The 18,678-nt window shown below is 35.8% G+C and overlaps 1 protein-coding gene across 1 annotated transcript in view; it reads right to left on the reverse strand.

Annotated features, from left to right (window-relative positions):
- fstl5 (follistatin-like 5) overlaps positions 1 to 18,678 on the reverse strand; it is a 343,175-nt gene that overhangs the window by 77,976 nt on the left and 246,521 nt on the right. The window contains 1 exon segment of the mRNA XM_056472163.1: positions 11,110 to 11,230. Within this exon segment, the coding sequence (XP_056328138.1) occupies positions 11,110 to 11,230 (121 nt within the window).

The raw sequence follows: 18,678 nt of genomic DNA on the forward strand, positions 1-18,678 counted from the left end.
TAGCCAAGAGACAAGGAATATATGAGATGTCCAATCATTTCATTCATTTGGTTGCAGTCTACTGACGCAGACGTTCACTTGCCATCATCCCCACCCCCACCACCAGCTTAGCCCTGTCTAGGGGGAAGGCTCCGCCCCTGCCTTCATCCTCGGCAGTTGTAGCCTTACCTAAAATCTTGCAAACCAAGCTATGGATGGGGCCTCCACCAAAGAAATCCTATGTTTTGTTAAATCATGTGAAGTTTATTTATTAACTAATGTCGAGAGGAGCTCGCGCTTATGATTTATAGCAGCTGGTCCACATTAGCTAACACCGATTCACCAATCAGATGACTCCTTTACCACTATAAATAACCAGAGTATCTTATCTCAGCCATCTTCGTCTTGAAGAATCCCCCATTCCACTCCCACATTACCGTGCAGGGCAACATGGAGGCATAATGGTTAGCATCATTGCCTTACAGGAAAAATGTCACTGCCTCAGACACTACCTGGCCAATTTGGCATTTCTGTGCGGAGTTTGCATGTTCTCCCCGTGTTTGCGTGGGTTTTCTCCGTGCTCTCCGGTTTCCTCCCACAGACAAAAAATATGTATCATAAGTAAATTGACAAAACTAAATTGACAGCATAGACACTCCATAGCATTCATAATCTACTTTCAACATTATCAAGCAGGGGGAGTTCTCGAGAACTACCTGAACTCTGACTCACCTCTCGCCCTGCAATGGGGGCTCGAGGATCTCACGAGCTCAGGGCTCTCTCCCAGGACAGCATGCCAAACACTTTTCATAATCAATCATCAGCTAGGGGCAAACTCTTGAAACTCTTGTCAAATAATGCTCATCAATAAATTTAATTCAATATCATAATTATCTCCCTGGTCTCTCTGGTAGAACTACCAAAGCTGTCTTTCTGACCACTTTTAATTTTTGTAACTTATTAACTTTGTCGAAATAAAACCCACATATCTATAATACCCTATTTTTGTTAAATATGTGCATATTTATTTCTAACATTGTTTTTTTATTAAAATTTCAAAACACAAAAGAGCAATGAGCATTTCTACCTTTAATTACAGTTGAAGTCGAAAATTATACCATTTAAAAATCGCTAGCCCTCCTGTGAATTTCTTTTTCAAATATTTCTCAAATGATGTTTAACAGAGCAAGAACTTTTTCACAGCATTTTTCTATAATAATGTTTCATCCTGAGAAGGTATTTGTTTTATTTCAGCTAGAATAAAAGCATTTTAAATTTATCAGGATCAATATTAGCCCCCTTGAGCCATTTTTCAGATTGTCTACAAAACAAACCATCGTTATACAATGATTTGCCTAATTACCCTAGTTAAGCCTTTAAATGTCACTTTAAGCTGTATAGAAGTCTTGAAAAATATCTAGTCAAATATTATTTACTGTCCTCATGGCAAAGATAAAAGAAATGTGTTAAAAAAAATCTTTCTGTTAAACAGAAATTGAGGGAAAATATACAGAGGGCTAATAATTCAGGAGGGCTAATAATTCTGACATATAAAAATTACAATAATAACCTATACAAAAAAAAAAATACTATACATGTACATACATTTACAGATTAAGTCAACCTCTGAGCCTCCAGTCGTCATTGTGTGATGCTTCCCTACACAATGGATCATGGGTGTCTATCAGTTGTTCCCTTCTTAACTGTTCCCTTCTCGCTTAACTAGTTAGGATAATAAGGCAAGTTAGTGTAATTAGTCAAGCCATTGTATAAGGATAGTTTGTTCAGTAGACAATCGAAAAAAAAATATATATATATATATTGCTTAAGGCAGGGATGTCCAAACTCGATTCTGGAGGGCCGGTGTCCTGTAGGTTTTAACTCCAACTTGCCTCAACACATCTGCAAGTATATTTCTAGAAAGCCTAGTAAGAGCTTGATTAGTTAGCCCAGGTGTGTCTGATTGGGGTTGGAACTAAATTTTGTAGGGCACCGGCCCTCCAGGACCGAGTTTGGGCACCCCTGCCTTAAGGGGTCTAATATTATTGACCTTAAAATGGTTTAAAAAAATAAATAAAAACTGCTTTTGTTCTAGCCAAAATAAAACAAATAAGACTTTCTCCAGAAGAAAAAATATTACAGGAAATACTGTGTAAAAATCCTCTTGCATAACTGTACCATAGTGGTCAAAATGACCACATGAATTTCAGTGTCAGCCACTTTTCCCCCTGAGTTTAAATATGCATGCCTCTGTTGCCTAGCAAATTCCTGCAAACATAATCATACATTTCTGATACCAAAACATTACTTTTCTTCAGATATGTATTTTAAAACAGCGTATTCAGTGCCGTAAAGAAGCCTTCTTTGCTGCTTGTGAAAGTGAAAATGAAGGGCGGTCTAGTAGCCTAACTACACATGTATATACTAAATTACCAAAAAGATTTTTAGGAAAATGACGTTATTAAATATGATGACAGACATTCAAAGCTTAATTTTAATATCTCAATAAAAGCTTTGAATGTAGACGTCTTCAACGTCTTATATGAGAATGGCCAGAATTACCCATTTAGTAATTCTAGTAGTAACACCATGTATGCTTAGAATCAGTATAAATTGAGTACCCAGAACAGAGATATTACTAAATATTACTGAAGAAAAAGTATAAAGACTTCAGTTTTACTCAAGTCAGAGTACAAATCTTGATCTGTGAAGCGCAAAGTAAAAAGTCATTCATTCATTCATACATTCATTCATTCATTCATTCATTCATTCATTCATTCATTCATTCAAGAATGTTTAAATGAAATATCCCGAAAGCCCATAAAAAATTGATGCAAACACATATTACTTAGTCAAAAACACCATTAAAAATTAAAAACAAAAGATGTTTCAATGTAAAAAAGCAAGCCTAGAACAATAATAAACATATTTTATTTAACCGTTTGACTTTATTTGGCAGATATGATAGGAAACGGGAGGACAGTGTTTGGACAGCAGTCGCGGGGCATATTTTGAAGCACGCGAGGGGGTTGATTTAATGAAATGCTTTGCTTCAAGGCACAGGGAGCAAAAACCTGAGCCTTAAGCTCCCCGACTATTTACTGTGGAGTTCAGCTTACGATTGGAAAGCAGAAATCATTTAGTGTAAAAATCGCAAGCTCAGGCTCTCGTGGTGTTCCAAGATCAGCTCATTGGTAATGAGCAGATTATGATAAACAGTAAAGCGTGTGAAAAACAAAGCCATGCATGAAGGAAACGTGGCAAAGCATATCAGCAGATCAACAGTATAATACTGAGTTTTGGAAAGAAATAGAAACATTTTAAGAGTAAACTGACTTTAATAAATGTATTTATTTGTTGTCATGACTTTTTAACATATTAAAAGTATATGTTCATGTTTCTGTATGTATGATTTTTGTTATTTATTTTATAATTTTAATTAATTTATTTTATTTATAACTCATATAAAAATTACAATAATAACCTATACAAAAAAATACTATACATGTACATACATTTACAGGTAAAGTCAACCTCTAAGCCTCTAGTCGTCATTGTGTGATGCTTCCCTACACAACGGATCATGGGTGTCTATCAGTTGTTCCCTTCAGAACCCTTCATTCCAAAGGGCCCTTCAAAGTGGCCAGATTTAAACACTTCGATTTGGAACGGCACTTCAATATGGCAGCCAAGATTGTTTTCAATCTGAAGTGCTCTTTGGAGGGCAACACATCCCATTTGGAACACAGCGTCAGTGTTTCAGACAGATTTAGAATTGAGGTGCTGTAAAAATGTACAGTATGTAAAATAATAATGTGCTATTTGAACATGTTATCGCATAGCTGTCTGGCATACTTGATTCTGATTGGTCAGTTGTTATATTCCAAGGTATGCTATTTCCAGATAACAACCCCTGAAAATAATAACACAGGCTTTTTTTACACTCACCGGCCACTTTATTAGGTACATTGGTACTAATGGTCCCAAAGTGTGCCAAGAAAATATCCCCCACACCATTACACCACCATGAGCAGCCTGAAGCATTGATACAAGGCAGGATGGATCCATGTTTTCACGGCGTTGACGTCAAATTCTGACCCTACCATGCGAATGTCGCAGCAGAAATCGAGACTCATCAGACCAGGGAACGTTTTTCCAATCTTCTATTGTCCAATTTTGGTGAGCCTGTGTGAATTGTAGCCTCAGTTTCCTGTTCTTAGCTGACAGGAGTGGCACCCGGTGTGGTCTTCTGCTGCTGTAGCCCATCTCCCTCAAGGTTGGACGTGTTGTGTATTCAGAGAGGCTCCTCTGCATTCCTCATTTGTAATGAGTGGTTATTTAAGTTACTATTGCCTTTCTATCAGCTGGAACCAGTCTGGCCATTCTCCTCTGACCTATGATATCAACAAGGCATTTGCGCCCACAGAACTGCCGCTCGACTGGATAGATTATCTTTTTCTGACCATTTTCTGTAAATCCTAGACATGGTTGTGCATGAAAATCCCAGTAGATCAGCAGTTTATGAAATACTCAGACCAGCTAGTCTGGCACCAACAACCATGCCACGTTCAAAGTCACTTAAATCACCTGTCTTCCCCATTCTGATGCTCAGCTTGAACTGCAGCAGATTGTCTTGACCATGTCTACTGTACATGCCTAAATACATTGAGTTGCTGCCATGTGATTGGCTGATTAGAAATTTGCAATAACGAGCAGCTGGACAGGTGTACCTAATAAAGTGGCCGGGGAGTGTATGTATGTAGCTTATGTAGCCTATGTATGCAGTCTATTTATATAGCACATATTTAACCCTTGTGTATTGTTCAAATGGACTACCCTTTCGTTATGTTCGGGGCTGTTTTTGTCCAATGGACTTCCATTATATCGACATTTTTTGATTGCAAAACCATGACAGCATATAATCATGCATTCTTGATTGTTGGTGGTTTTCCCTGTTGGAAAGAGGTAAAATGTGTAGGAAATACTGTGAAAAATTCCTTGCTCTGTTAAACATAATTTGGGAAATATTTGAAAACGAATAAAACTTCTGAACATAACTTCCTAATATATCTTGGAATCTCCCACCTGAGCTATCAGAATCAAATAATCCAGAGATCAGAGTAATATTTCGTGATAACAACCACCTGGATACACTTTACCCCTTGCTTAACCTACTTTAGTCTTTAAATATGCATCACATGTCCTGTTGTAATAAATGTAATAAGTTTTATTAGTCTTTTTTATTTTAATACTATATAAGAAAAAGTTACATTAGAATTTTTGTTAAATGAGCTACACTAAAATATCCCATGTTCCCATTTCCAATGAACCCATGTTCTTTCTCATTCTTATTCTTTACTTATAGCTCAACCTAGAATTGATATAAAATAAAATAATACCTATGGACTGGCTTTTCTTTCAGTAGCTATATCCGTGTGTGTGTGTGTGTGTGCACCTGTATCAATCTCTGTGTGTATTTTATTACCTGGGGATCGAGCTGAGATTGTCCCCAGTGTGAAACGCATCAAAGCTGACAGCTCTATCACAAAATTCTCCTGGCCCCTCGTCTCCTCCAATCTCCCTCCTTTTATTCCTCTGCCCTCCTTTTCTTTGTTCCCCCCCGTGCTTGATTTTTCTGTGAGAATAAGCTAGTGGTTCAGCTCGCCAGCATGTAAGGCTGCCATCGCTGGACCGCATAAATTCTTGGTGTGTGTATTTGCTCCTCCGTGAAATCGAGAGTCAGATTTATTAGTTTGTCTTTGTCTCTATTGGTGTGCGGACGTGTCCATTACATGCGTGTGTTATTCTGCGTCGGCGCTGATGAGCTTTCAGTCTCCTCGATTAGAGTTTCCTCTCCATTTCACCACCTGTGAGACTCAGCGGGTCTCTGTGAACCTGTCCGACCCCTTTCATTTTCCCCGCTAACACTGCTCTCAGACATCTGCGTGCTATTCTGGCTCTTTAAAAACACCCACTCACACAAATGTGTATCTGTATGTACAGTTGACGTCAGAATTATTACCCCTCCTGAATTATTATTATTCTGTTTAACAGAAGTATACATTTCTAAGCATAATAGTTTTAATAACTCATTTCTAATAACTGATTTCTTTTATCTTTGTCACGATGACAGCACATAATATCTTAGTAGATATTTTTCAAGGTAGTATTATTCAGCTTAAAGTGACATTTAAAGGCTTAACTAGTTAGGATAATTAGGCAAGTTAGTGTAATTAGTCAAGTCATTGTATAATGATAGTTTGTTCTGTAGACAATCAAAAAAAAAAAAAAAAAAAAAAAAAAAAAAAAATATATATATATATATATATATATATATATATATATATATATATATATATATATATATATATATATATATATAAATATATATATATATATATATATATATATATATATTGCTTAAGGCAGGGATGTCCAAACTCGATTCTGGAGGAATCTAGAAAAAACATCTAGAAAAATTGAAAAAATTGAAAGGGTATCGGTGGTTCATTATGCTGTGGCGACCTCAGATTAATAAAGGGACTAAGCCAAAAAACAAAACAAAATGGATGAATGAAATGGTCTCTTATGTTTTTTATTTTCCCATAGCTGTTAATATGAATACAGAAATCACCGAGATTTGTTTTTGTTTAATTATTTTACTTCAAATATATGAAAATAACCTTTTATACATGAAGGAGCCTGAGGAAAAAGTCTCATTTTAGATGCTTGGAAGCTTTTGCGTCTGAACTCTTCAATTATAACAAATAAAAAAAAAAATTATTTTGTCCAATAGCCATTTTTCTGGGGCTGTAAATAACAAAATTTGTATTGATAATATGGAAAAAACATAGCTTGTAAACATTAAATAACATTATTAGCCCTGTTGTGAAATTTGAAATAGTTTTAAAAACAAGTGTTGCTCAACAGAGAGAAGGTTTTTTTCAACACATTTTAATAACTCATTTATAATAAACCAAATACTTTTGTCTTTGACATGATGGCAGTGCTTAATATTTTTCTACTTTTATGAAATATCTTAAGAGGGCTAACAATATTGTTTTAAAAATGCTTCAATTCCAGCCTCCAACTACAAAACAAGACTTTTCCCAAAATAAAAAAATATATTATATTAAATACTGTGCAATTTTTCTTGGTCTGTTAAACGGCACTTGGGAAATATTGAAAAAAGGACACACGTTTTAGAAGAGGGCTAATAATTTGGACTTTAACTGTACATCCAGTACATCTAGAAAAATTCGGAAATTTAAATGATGTCTTATGTTTTTTCCCATAGCTGTTAATACAATACATATATCACAGAGAGGGTTATAAATGGTATTCTTTTTTGCTTGTTTTATTCACCTCAGTCAACAATCAAGCAAACCCCTCCCTGCAAAACAAAACAATATCATAACATTGTCATTATTCTAAATGGAAAAGAAGCTACGGACAATCATTTAATGCCAAAATGTTGCCCATCATTTATGTGTGCAGTGCAGGAAGTTAATTAAAAGCAAGGAGAGAATGCCATAGAGAAAAGTAAATGATTTAGCTAAAAGAGATAGCACACCTGGTGAAAATCAGATAGTTTGAAGAAAGTTGGATAGCTGTTGACTTCCATAGTGAATTTTTTATAGTCAAAGCATTCTACAAAACATCTTCTAGAAAAAAAATGGATTTGGTACATCTTTAGGAAAAATGTGATTACACCTAACAATTTTGGGTGAACTGTCTCTTTAAATTAAAATAAATAAATAAATAAATAAATAAAGCTCCTGGTCATCAGGACTCATAATTAGGTAAAGGAGAAAAACCGGTGGCCCTGTGACTAGAAAAATAAAACATACCTTGTAACATTAAAGCCAAAATTATTAGCCCTGTAGTGAAATTTGAAATAGTTTTTAAAACAAGTGTTGCTCAACAGAGAGAAGGTTTTTTTCAACACATTTTAATAACTCATTTATAATAAACCAAATACTTTTGTCTTTGACATGATGGCAGTGCTTAATATTTTTCTACTTTTTATGCAAGATCTTAAGAGGGCTAACAATATTGTTTTAAAAATGCTATATATGTTTTAAAAATATTATATTAAATACTGTGCAATTTTTCTTGGTCTGTTAAACGGCACTTGAAAAATATTGAAAAAAGGACACATGTTTTAGAAGAAGGCTAATAATTTGGACTTTAACTGTACATCCAGTACATCTAGAAAAATTCAGAAATTTAAATGATGTCTTATGTTTTTTCCCATCGCTGTTAATACAATACATATATCACAGAGAGGGTTATAAATGGTATTCTTTTTTGCTTGTTTTATTCACCTCAGTCAACAATCAAGCAAACCCCTGCCTGCAAAACAAAACAATATCATTACATTGTCATTATTCCAAATGGAAAAGGAGCTGCGGACAATCATTTAATGCCAAAATGTTGCCCATCATTTATGTGTGCAGTGCAGGAAGTTAATTAAAAGCAAGGAGAGAATGCCATAGAGAAAAGTAAATGATTTAGCTTAAAGAGATAGCACACCTGGTGAAAATCAGATAGTTTGAAGAATGTTGGATAGCTGTTGACTTCCATAGTGAATTTTTTAATGTCAAAGCATTCTACAAAACATCTTCTAGAAAAAAATGGATTTGGTACATCTTTAGGAAAAATGTGATTACACCTAACATTTTAGGTGAACTGTCTCTTTAAATTAAAATAAATAAATAAATAAATAAATAAAGCTCCTGGTCATCAGGACTCATAATTAGGTAAAGGAGAAAAACCGGTGGCCCTGTGACTAGAAAAAGGAAACGTGTGTCGTTCCCATAATTAATTCCCCATTTCCTCCAGCTCTGACCACCATTAATTGCTAGGCAACGACTCTGGAGGCCAGTTCAATTGTTTTTCATCCAATTAAAATGTGATGTTATCATTGCAAGCCATTTGATTGTTCCGTGTTTCATGTGTCAATGAGAAACGCCAAAGGAAACAGTAGCAAGAGTACAATCGCGTAAACACAGAGGGCCAGGAAGATGCTAAAACACACATTTGCCCTTTCTTCTTCTTATTATTATTAATAATGATATATTAACATGGTTATCAGTAATCTAGTGATTTGCCTTAATCTGAATAAGACAATAATATGATGAAGGTGTGTACATGAGTTGCTTTTTTGCCCTCCCATTCATTTAAAATAATGTTTCTGAAAATTTTCAGTGTGTCCTAAAAAAATTATTATTCTGGAGTCATAATAAGACGTATATATTTTTGTTTATTTCTTGAATAAAAGCAGTTTTTAATAATAAAAAAAAAATTAAGGTCGGTATTATTAGCCTCCTTAAGAAATATTTACTGTATATTTTTTATATACAGTATTTATACACAACAAATCAGTTACAAAATTATTTGACTAATTATTTCAACTTTCATAGTTAACCGATTAAGTCTTTAATATACACTTTAATCTGAATAAAAGACTATAAAACACTTAAAGGGACTTTGTATGAATACAACTGCCTTGCAAAATAACTAGTAAAATGTTATGCAATGACTGTCAGCATGGGGAAGATAAAAAAGTAGGTATTAGAAATGTGTTGTAAATAAATCATGTGTTGAAGATGGAAATCAAAAATGAATGAAGGCAAAACTAAATGAGTTGAATATGACTTACATGAGCGTGACTGAAAACAACATTTGATAATTGTGTTACATCTGTTCTTTGGTACTTGCCGACTGTTTGTAAATTCAAGACTCCATTTTCTAACGTAAAACTACGTACACTAGATTTCTGATTAATAATGGTCTCTGCATAGCCGAGCACTTCCTATATTAAAATTGTTCAAAATCGCTATTACCTGTGTCATTTGGGTGTCAACCTCTGATGAATGCGGGGAACTAGGCTAATGCGTGCAGCACCATCACTGACAGAGAGGGCAAGTGCCCATAAGAGCGAGTGCTCGTGACACATAGAGAGCACAAAGAGAGGCCTCAGTCATATCTCCGCAGTCTGCCACCAATGGCTGATCTCGCTTCTCCGTGGCGTTTTGACACAAAAATACGCGTCCAAATTTAGGGGGGCCAAGCTTGTTGACACGGGGACTGGTGGAAGAGTGCTCTTTTAATGGAATTTGATACCGCACGTTAAATGGAAAGAAAAAACCTCCGCATTTCGCACAGCAGGTGTCTGTGGTCCTTTTAAGGTTATCACAAATCACTGTTTACATGGTAGTCTAGACTCTAAATCAGAGTATTGTCTTAATCATATTAAAATCGGAGCATTGGTGTCCATATACGTACTCATTGAAAGTGCCAAATGATGTCAGAGACAGTGCATTCCTCTGCCTTTGAGCCCTCAAATGTGTCATTAAGTTTGACGTGTTTCGCCCGACACGCAAATTTTGTAAATCATCTACTTCACGTTGATGTGTCAGAGTCCTTGCTTGTAATATATGCTTTAGAACGCATAAAAGCAAATTTGATGAACATGCGTGTTGATCTGCGTGTTGATTTGAAGAGAGTCGCTCTCGCTCACTGAATGCGGTGTACTGCGTGCATCTGTTCCTTATAAGCAACAAGAATAAATGCTTGACATCGCCTGTCTGTATTCCTCAAAGTTGTTTAGACTTGAATGTTTAGAGATGGTGTGACAACGCGTACCTATGTGTGCCTTTGATGCGTCCTATGTGTGCCTTACGTCCTTGTCACAGCACCAGTGGCACCGAAATTAGACACACGAAATTCATATGCTGATTTGATCCAGTACATACCGGTTACAAAGGTACCGGTGCTTTAATGGCGCCGGGTTTTGGTATCCAACCCTACCCTCAAGTCTGTATGTTAGTGCTATGTAATGTGATTGATGTGTGACATTTATAATGGGAGTCAATGTAATGAATGGGAGTCAATGGCCAATGTTAAGTCTATGACACACTTTGGGACATCCTAGCTCCCCAGCAGTACAATATTTACCCCCTTTCGGGGTTTGTTCTCATTTAGGCTGCAAACCGCTGCAGATGTGGTAAAACATTTTTGTCTACGAAATTCACACTTGGTGCTATAAAGTGTCAAAGTTGGGCATAATGTAATCTATCTATCTAGTCTAGTCTATGTAATTGACTGTGCTTGTACATCACATACCATTAACCTGCAGGGTGTGTGTCTGGAAGAGCTGCTCGTATCCGTCCGCATGGCAGGTGTAGTTGCCCATATGTGTAGTGGTCACCTTGGTAATGTACAGTGATCCATCATCTCCGAAATCCTGTTAAAAATACACAAAACCACATCAGTGTGACCTTACAGAGTGAAAGATTATGGCACACGGGTGCAAAACAACAACATCGGAGAGCACTTCTAAAATCAGCCAGAGCGCCATTACAAAAAATCTGCAGAGCGCAATCAGACGTCCAAAAACCGCACTGCAAAGAGAGCTTGTTCTGTGACATGGTGAAAAGTAAATACTGAGAGAAAGAAATGGAGGATGAGAACTGTAAAAAACAGGGTAATCAATAGGAGCAGATTGTGGCGAACATTTGCATCAGTTTGCCTGCAGGCCATCATTAAAGCACTACACACACCATTTATTCAGCCCACACACACACATGCATACATCGTTTCTGAGAAAAAAAGAGAAAATCTCTCACTTAAAAAACATCTCACTTAAAGAGACAGTGAACCCAAAAATCCTAAAGTTTGACATTGTTTACTTACTGTCATTTCAATAAACTTAAAGGAATAGTTCACCCTAAAGTGAAAATTCTGTCATCATTTACTCATCCTTTAGCTGATTTATTCCTTTTTGAGTGTCTTTTTTCTGTTTAAGACAAAATTAGATATTTAAAAATATGTTGAAAACCTGTAACCATTGACTTCCATTGTAGTTGTTATTTTTACCATGGAAGTCAATGGTTACAGGTTTTCAGCTTTCTTCAAAATATCTTCTTTTGAGTTTAACAGTTTAAAGAAGCTCATAAAGGTTTGGAATCACTCGAGGGAGAGTAAAAAGTGAGTAAATGTACATTTTTGGGAGAGTTAACTCTTTAAAGGGACAGATCACCAGAGACAGATTAAACCAATAAGCAAGGTAAGCAGCCACTTAGTGCCCTGGGGAATTAGGGGACCCCGACCTATGCCAAGAATTGCCTAAATTGATCCTATATCTCCTTTAGAAATGTTCTATCATATGTTGTAAAATCTGTCTATAACCATTAAGATTTTAATGCTATTACTTCTTTTCAAAACCGGGGGTCCCCATGAATAGTGGAACATTCCTTCCGTACTGCACATGCATCACAAATATGGCTTGAACTATTGTATTTAATTTTACATCAATAACATAAAGGTCCCACTTAAAAATATATATATTTTTGACATGCAGTTTATTTGCAAAAAACAATAAAATATCTATACAGAAAGTGAGTGTTTTGAGTGTTAATGCTATTAGGGCCCCATATCTGGAATTGCTTAGGAAATAAATTAATTCAATCCATTTTGGAATAAAAACATAAAAAATGTGGAAAAAGGGAAGTGCTATCAATATTTTCCGGATGCACTGTAAAATGCAATGATGAGTACAGGAGTTTGCATTTGTAATAAGACGTACTCAAGCATGATATACAGAATCAAGTTGTAAGAATGGGTTTTAAACCACAGCGGTTTGAACTGTAGTTCTGCCGAATGACTAAAAAATGATCAGTATTGATGGTAAAAAACTGTACATGCTAGTCAAACCATTCTTCGGCAATCTTATACCAAAAACGGAAATAAGGGCAGGATTAATAGCTAATATTGTGGGAGAGCGTTGAAATTATGTGATTGTATTGTATTGCAATATGGAACAGTTAAGTGTTGATGTTAAATCAAAAGTAATTCACAAATACTTGATAATGAGATGATTTAATGACAACAATTCTCTATAGTTACAACTGAATTAGTTACAAAATAACTGTATAAAATGATCAAATATGAAATGATAAAAGCACATGATATAAATTGTACCCAGCTTAAATGTAAAATTAAAGTTACCAGAGGTAGAAGGAGAGACACAGGGGGAGGGAGAGAGAGACAAAGAGAGCAGGCCCAGAAGTTAGCCTGATTGCAGTAGAGTCAGAGAAGATAGAGTCCAGAGGAGGAGAGGAGCAGAGCAGGAAAGCAGACCAGGAAAAGACAGGTCAGGAAAAGAAAAGAGGCAGAGCAGCATTTTACCACCTATTTGGATCTTTCTTGACCATGTGACTAAAGCCCAAAATGCTGAGACATTCAAACTGACCAATCAACATGTGACCACATCGTAAAACCCCCAAAGTCCACACACCAGGCCCTGATCTTATCAGTAGCCGCGTTTCCACTATCGTGCCTAAAGCGAGCGAGCCAGGGCAAGCCAAGGCCGGTCGCGTTTCCACTATCACTTCCGGGGCGTAATCGGGCCAAAGCGGGGCTTCCTTGTGGCCAGCGTCCGGCCTTTTTCGGCCCGCCGAATACCTTGGGCCAAGGAGGGCCAACTGGGGCTTCGGGGCGGGGTTACGTACAAAGGCGGAGTTTTCCTGTCAGGTAAAGAGGAGACTAGATGCTTTCTTCCCTTATATTTCCCTTATTTTTGTTTTGTTTTGGCCTCACACCAACAGACCACAAACAGTAAAAAAGCAATCGCTTCGGTGTTCTCCATCTTCCAGCTCTCGTAGTGATGCCAGGCTGTGTTTGTGGTTATAATTTGAGTTTTTTGTTCCCGCTGAAGTGGGCGGGTTGTGTGACGGGTTGTGTGACGTTTGATTCGGGGGACGTTCTGAGGGCGGTGTTTGCGTGACGCGCTGCGAGCAACTAGCCCGACAGTGGAAACGCGACATGATTTCGGCCTCATTTCTCAAACTCCCGGGCTATTGGCCCGGCCTGGCCCGATTAAAGCCCTGGCTCGCACTGGCCCGATAGTGGAAATGCGGCTAGTATCTGCCTTTGGAGTCAGTATGGACCTTCTTGAGTCAAAAAGACATATTTTGTCATATAAACCAATGCATATGATAATTTAGCCTCTTACAAAGTCTTGTCTGCAAAAATTCTTGCATGTATCGGCTGATAAATCACCCACATGAATTCAAAGCCAGACTGTTTATCCACTGTATGAAATGGATAAACAGTGGATAAACAATTAAATTTAATAAATAAATAAAATAAATAAATAAATAAAAGTATTAATAATTTATATCAATAAATTAATAAATAATTAATAATAATAATTTCATTTTTAAGCTGAACCAATTAAACTTTACAAGTCATTTTAACTTGCATCAATTAAGCTGACTTTACAATTTGTTTAACTTAAAAACATAAGTTAGAACCTGATTAACTTTGTAAATTAAGTTACTATTTATTACGTCATTTTTTTTAACATTGTGCACATCTTTAACAGCTCAATTGATGAAGAAGTGCAGTTTGGCTGTGTGCACTACTATTACAAAAGCAAAACTCTGCTCACTACAGGCCACAACCTTGATTGCGCAAGGAAACAAATAAACAAGCCCCTTTCGTCCCATTGTGCACTTAATGAGTGGAAAAAGCAGCACAGAAAAAGAGAGGCGAAACAAAGGAGCCTCTGAATATGAAACAAAATCAGATCGAGCCGAGTCATTTGAAAGTCTAATGATAAGAACAGAAGAAAGATGGATCATAAAGCAGCAGAAGCAACAAAGACTGAAGAGAAACGCCATCAAATCCAAACAAAAAAGCACACCGAGCTAATGAATTCAAACTCCACAGTTTTCACAAGGTCAGACGGCCTTTCCTGACATGCTGATGGCAGAAACAACACAAGGGTTCCTTCAAGGACAATTCGGAGCTTTCTGATTAAACATGTTAATTTTTCCTTGATTAGACAGCAGCATACACATTAAGCCAGTATGATGCGGTATGACCGAAAACACTTGGAAAACACTTGGAATCAGTTCATTCAGACTACTCATTTGTTTTTTGTTAATCAGCTCATTCAGATGATTCATTCAGAAGACCGATTTGATTCTCTGAGTGATAAATATTTAGCGAAAAGTTGTTTGTAGTGTAATTTGTTAGTATACAATGTTATAAATGTTACTTTTATAACTAAACAGAACTGTATTTAGTTAATTGTGCCATATAATTAATTCTCTGTTCTTTCCTTTTTTTTCTTGTCACAGCGGAATGAACCAACAATTACTCCGGCACATGTTTTATGTGGCGGATGCCCTTCCAGCTGCAACCCAGCACTGAGAGAACACAAACTCATGAACCCCTAGTGCTGGGAAAACATTCTCTGTTCTCTGATATCTAAATAAAAGCTGTATGACTTAGGTAAGAGCAATAATAATAATAACAACAATAATAATAAAAAACAATAATAATAATAATAATAATAATAATAATAATAATAATAATAATAATAATAATAATAATAAGAGGAAGAAGAATAACAACAACAACAACAACAACAATAATAATAATAATAATAATAATAATAATACCAATAACAACAAAAATTACAACAACAATAATAATAATAATAATAATAATAATAATAATAATAATAATAATAATAATAATAATAATAATAATAATAATAATAATAATAAATAAATCTCCAGAAATGGTTTTATAGATGCATTTTCGACCCCATAAATTGGTCCTAATATGAGATGGATGCTTTTTTTTATACCATATTTGGTAAGGTTATGAATATTAATGAGCTCTAGTCTGGCACTCATGCAGCTTATGTCAGACGGCTCCATGAAAAGCAGATTGACAACACAAACAAGAGTTCGCTGATGCCTAGCATACACTGTGTCCTACCTTCACAAAACAACATGGCTTAAAATGTGTAATTTCCATGTTCAAATATTTTTATCCTCACCATCTGTGACAGCAACAGCTGAAATTGCTATTTTAGAAATCGTCGCAGCAGAACTACAGCATAAACTACTATAACAATAGCTATGTTTCTGTCCACCTATTTTTTTTTATGCGCATTTTCAATATGCGCATAAAAAATGGCTGATGGAAATGGCAAGATGCGCATAAATTTCTTAAATGTGCATAAAAAAACATATGCGCATAACTGAGTAGGATAAACTTTTTATTTGATAAGAAAAGACGCGTATAAACTACGGTGGAAACACTTTTACCGAACAAATTCCAGTGTGCGCATTAAAAAAGGTCATGTGAATTTATTATAGGAGGTCAAGCGATGATTAAAATATGTGCGAATGGATAAACCAGCAGGCTGAGCACTTGTAAAATATCTGAACTGTTGTTTTGGTCATTCTAAAAAGCCTCATAACCATCTCAGTATTAGTGTTATTATATTATTAATGATAATGACAGAATCAAGAGCGTCTGCTCCACGTCTGACGCCTTCAAACGCCACCACGTGTTCACTGCGTGTCAGGATTGCCTTCTGAAGTGCAAGTCATTTATTAAATAAAGAAAAGATTCACGCAGCTTCTCTTACCGCAGCAAGTTTCATTTTTACTGTTGATATTTGGCGTCAGATAATCAGGAAGTGACGATTTTGTTCACTTTGACTCGTTGGATGGAAACGCTGCTTTATTCACATGTCTTTTTATGTGATATTCCAGTTTTGCACATGAAGTTAATTTGCATTTTTGGATGGAAACATAGCTAATGATCACCTCAGGTACTGATTATGGGCTTTATTCAGTGTTAAATGCCCCTAATGTAAGTTTAAATATCATTTTACGTGACATTTATTTCTGTACTGAAAGCAGCAGCAGACAGTTTACCTCAGATCTTAAAAATTAAATAACTAGCAAACATATAGTTTGAACATAGAGTGGTACTAAACCAACAAATAACTCTAAATAAATAAGGGGGAACTTTTAATAATGTTAAAGAGATTTAATATGTAATCATTGGATTAAAAACATTACCATTTCATTGGAAGGCAGTGCACTATTTTAGTTTGCTGTGGAATTTAAGGGCCCTATCATACACCTGGCGAAATAAGGCACAAGACGTGTTTGGCGTGATTTGTTGCTATTTTCAGACCAGTGCAACAGAAATTTTCACGTTTTGCACCACATTAATTAATTAGAAAATCCATTTGCGCCACTTTGTGGGTGTGCCGGTCTATAAAGGAGGTTTGTTAGGGCGCATTGTTTGCGTGTTGCTATTTTGAGGAACTGAAATAGACCACATCAATGACCAACTAATAGCTGGTAAAGTCCAGCGCAGAGGGTGTTATTTATGCGCATATGTGTGTGTGTATATGTGTTTTATTTATTCAGTTTAGTCATGACAATATGCATTAGTAAAATATTATTGTTATTAGTAGTATATATTTTTTATATGCATATGTATAATTTAAAGTTTAGATTTGTCTACTTGTTTGGTTTTGGAGATGTAGGCATCGCCATCTGGGGCATAAGAATAGTATGTGTGTTTGGATATTATTATGGTTCATTTATTCGTCTGCTGGAAATTACAACTGAAGTAAAAAATAGTTTTGAAACAAATCTTTGCGCTTAACAAATTAAATTAAATATGTAGGCTAATAGATGTCTTCAGTGGAGTGCGTACAACACCGTTTCCTTATCTATGAAAGAAAAGGAGTAATGAGTAAAAGTAAAGAGAAAGTAAAGAGGCCAAATGGAGGAGGCTCGTTCTTTGTCCTCACATTACTGTGTCTGTTTAACTTTTTTCCTCGCTAATGTGTTCAGTTTTTCCACTTACAAAGTCTGCCATGTAAATAGCAAATGCACCATGGCGTGATACAACCGACTCTTAAAGGTAATAGGAGATGAGACTCTGATTGGTTTAATGCACATTAATTTTTTTGCGCCATGCGCTTTAGACTTTGTGCCTAGATTATTAAAATAGAGCCCATAGTGTTACTAAACCAACAAATAACTCAGGGTGTACTTTTAATCATGTTAAACATATTGAATATGTATTAATTAGATTAAAAACCTTACCATTTAATTGGAGTGCAGTGCACTATTTTGCACTTCTGATTGGCTCTGGTATTTAAATGTTTCTGTTGTGTTAAATTCTATGTGTTATCAACCAAGGCAACCCAGGGTTGCTTTGATTGTGTTTACTGTGTAAACTGGCAGTGGGCAGGTTACAGTGACCAAAACAAAGACATACATTCTGGCACGAAAAGCAAATTTTCAACAAAGTATAACTTTAGTATTGTTTTTTAGATAGTCAAGTATGGTTACTTATTTTTTTAAATATCTGCAAACATATTATGGCATCTTTATGCTTTAGAAGAGTCATTACTTTGCATACAGTACCTTTAAACTGTTGACTCTTTCTAATGATGAGATGTCTAGTAGTAGATCCCTTGGATTAATGTTAAAATCAGGCTGTTCTTTTCATAACGCTGGCTCGAGGAAAACTCTTCTTGATCATCTTTAATAAAGTTTTAGCCACAGTCTGTAAATCCTTTTCTTTTGTTTTATGTATTCAAAGAGTGCTTCATAATAATGGGCATTTGGCAGGTCTCATGACGCAACGCTCAGCAAGAGCGCTCATTTCCAACACATTAATGTGCACAGGACGATTCCTCACATAAAGAAGAGATTCACTGAACTTAACTATATTACGTCTAACTACTCAGATTAATGAGGCTCTCTGACAGCAGGCTAAAACTGAAGAAAAGAGCAAAGTAAAACCAAGTAAAATATAATTATAAAAATAACAACACAATCAGGTGATATTAATGAT

Source organism: Danio aesculapii, chromosome 14 (genome assembly GCF_903798145.1).
Source record: "Danio aesculapii chromosome 14, fDanAes4.1, whole genome shotgun sequence".
Lineage (NCBI taxonomy): Eukaryota > Metazoa > Chordata > Actinopteri > Cypriniformes > Danionidae > Danio > Danio aesculapii.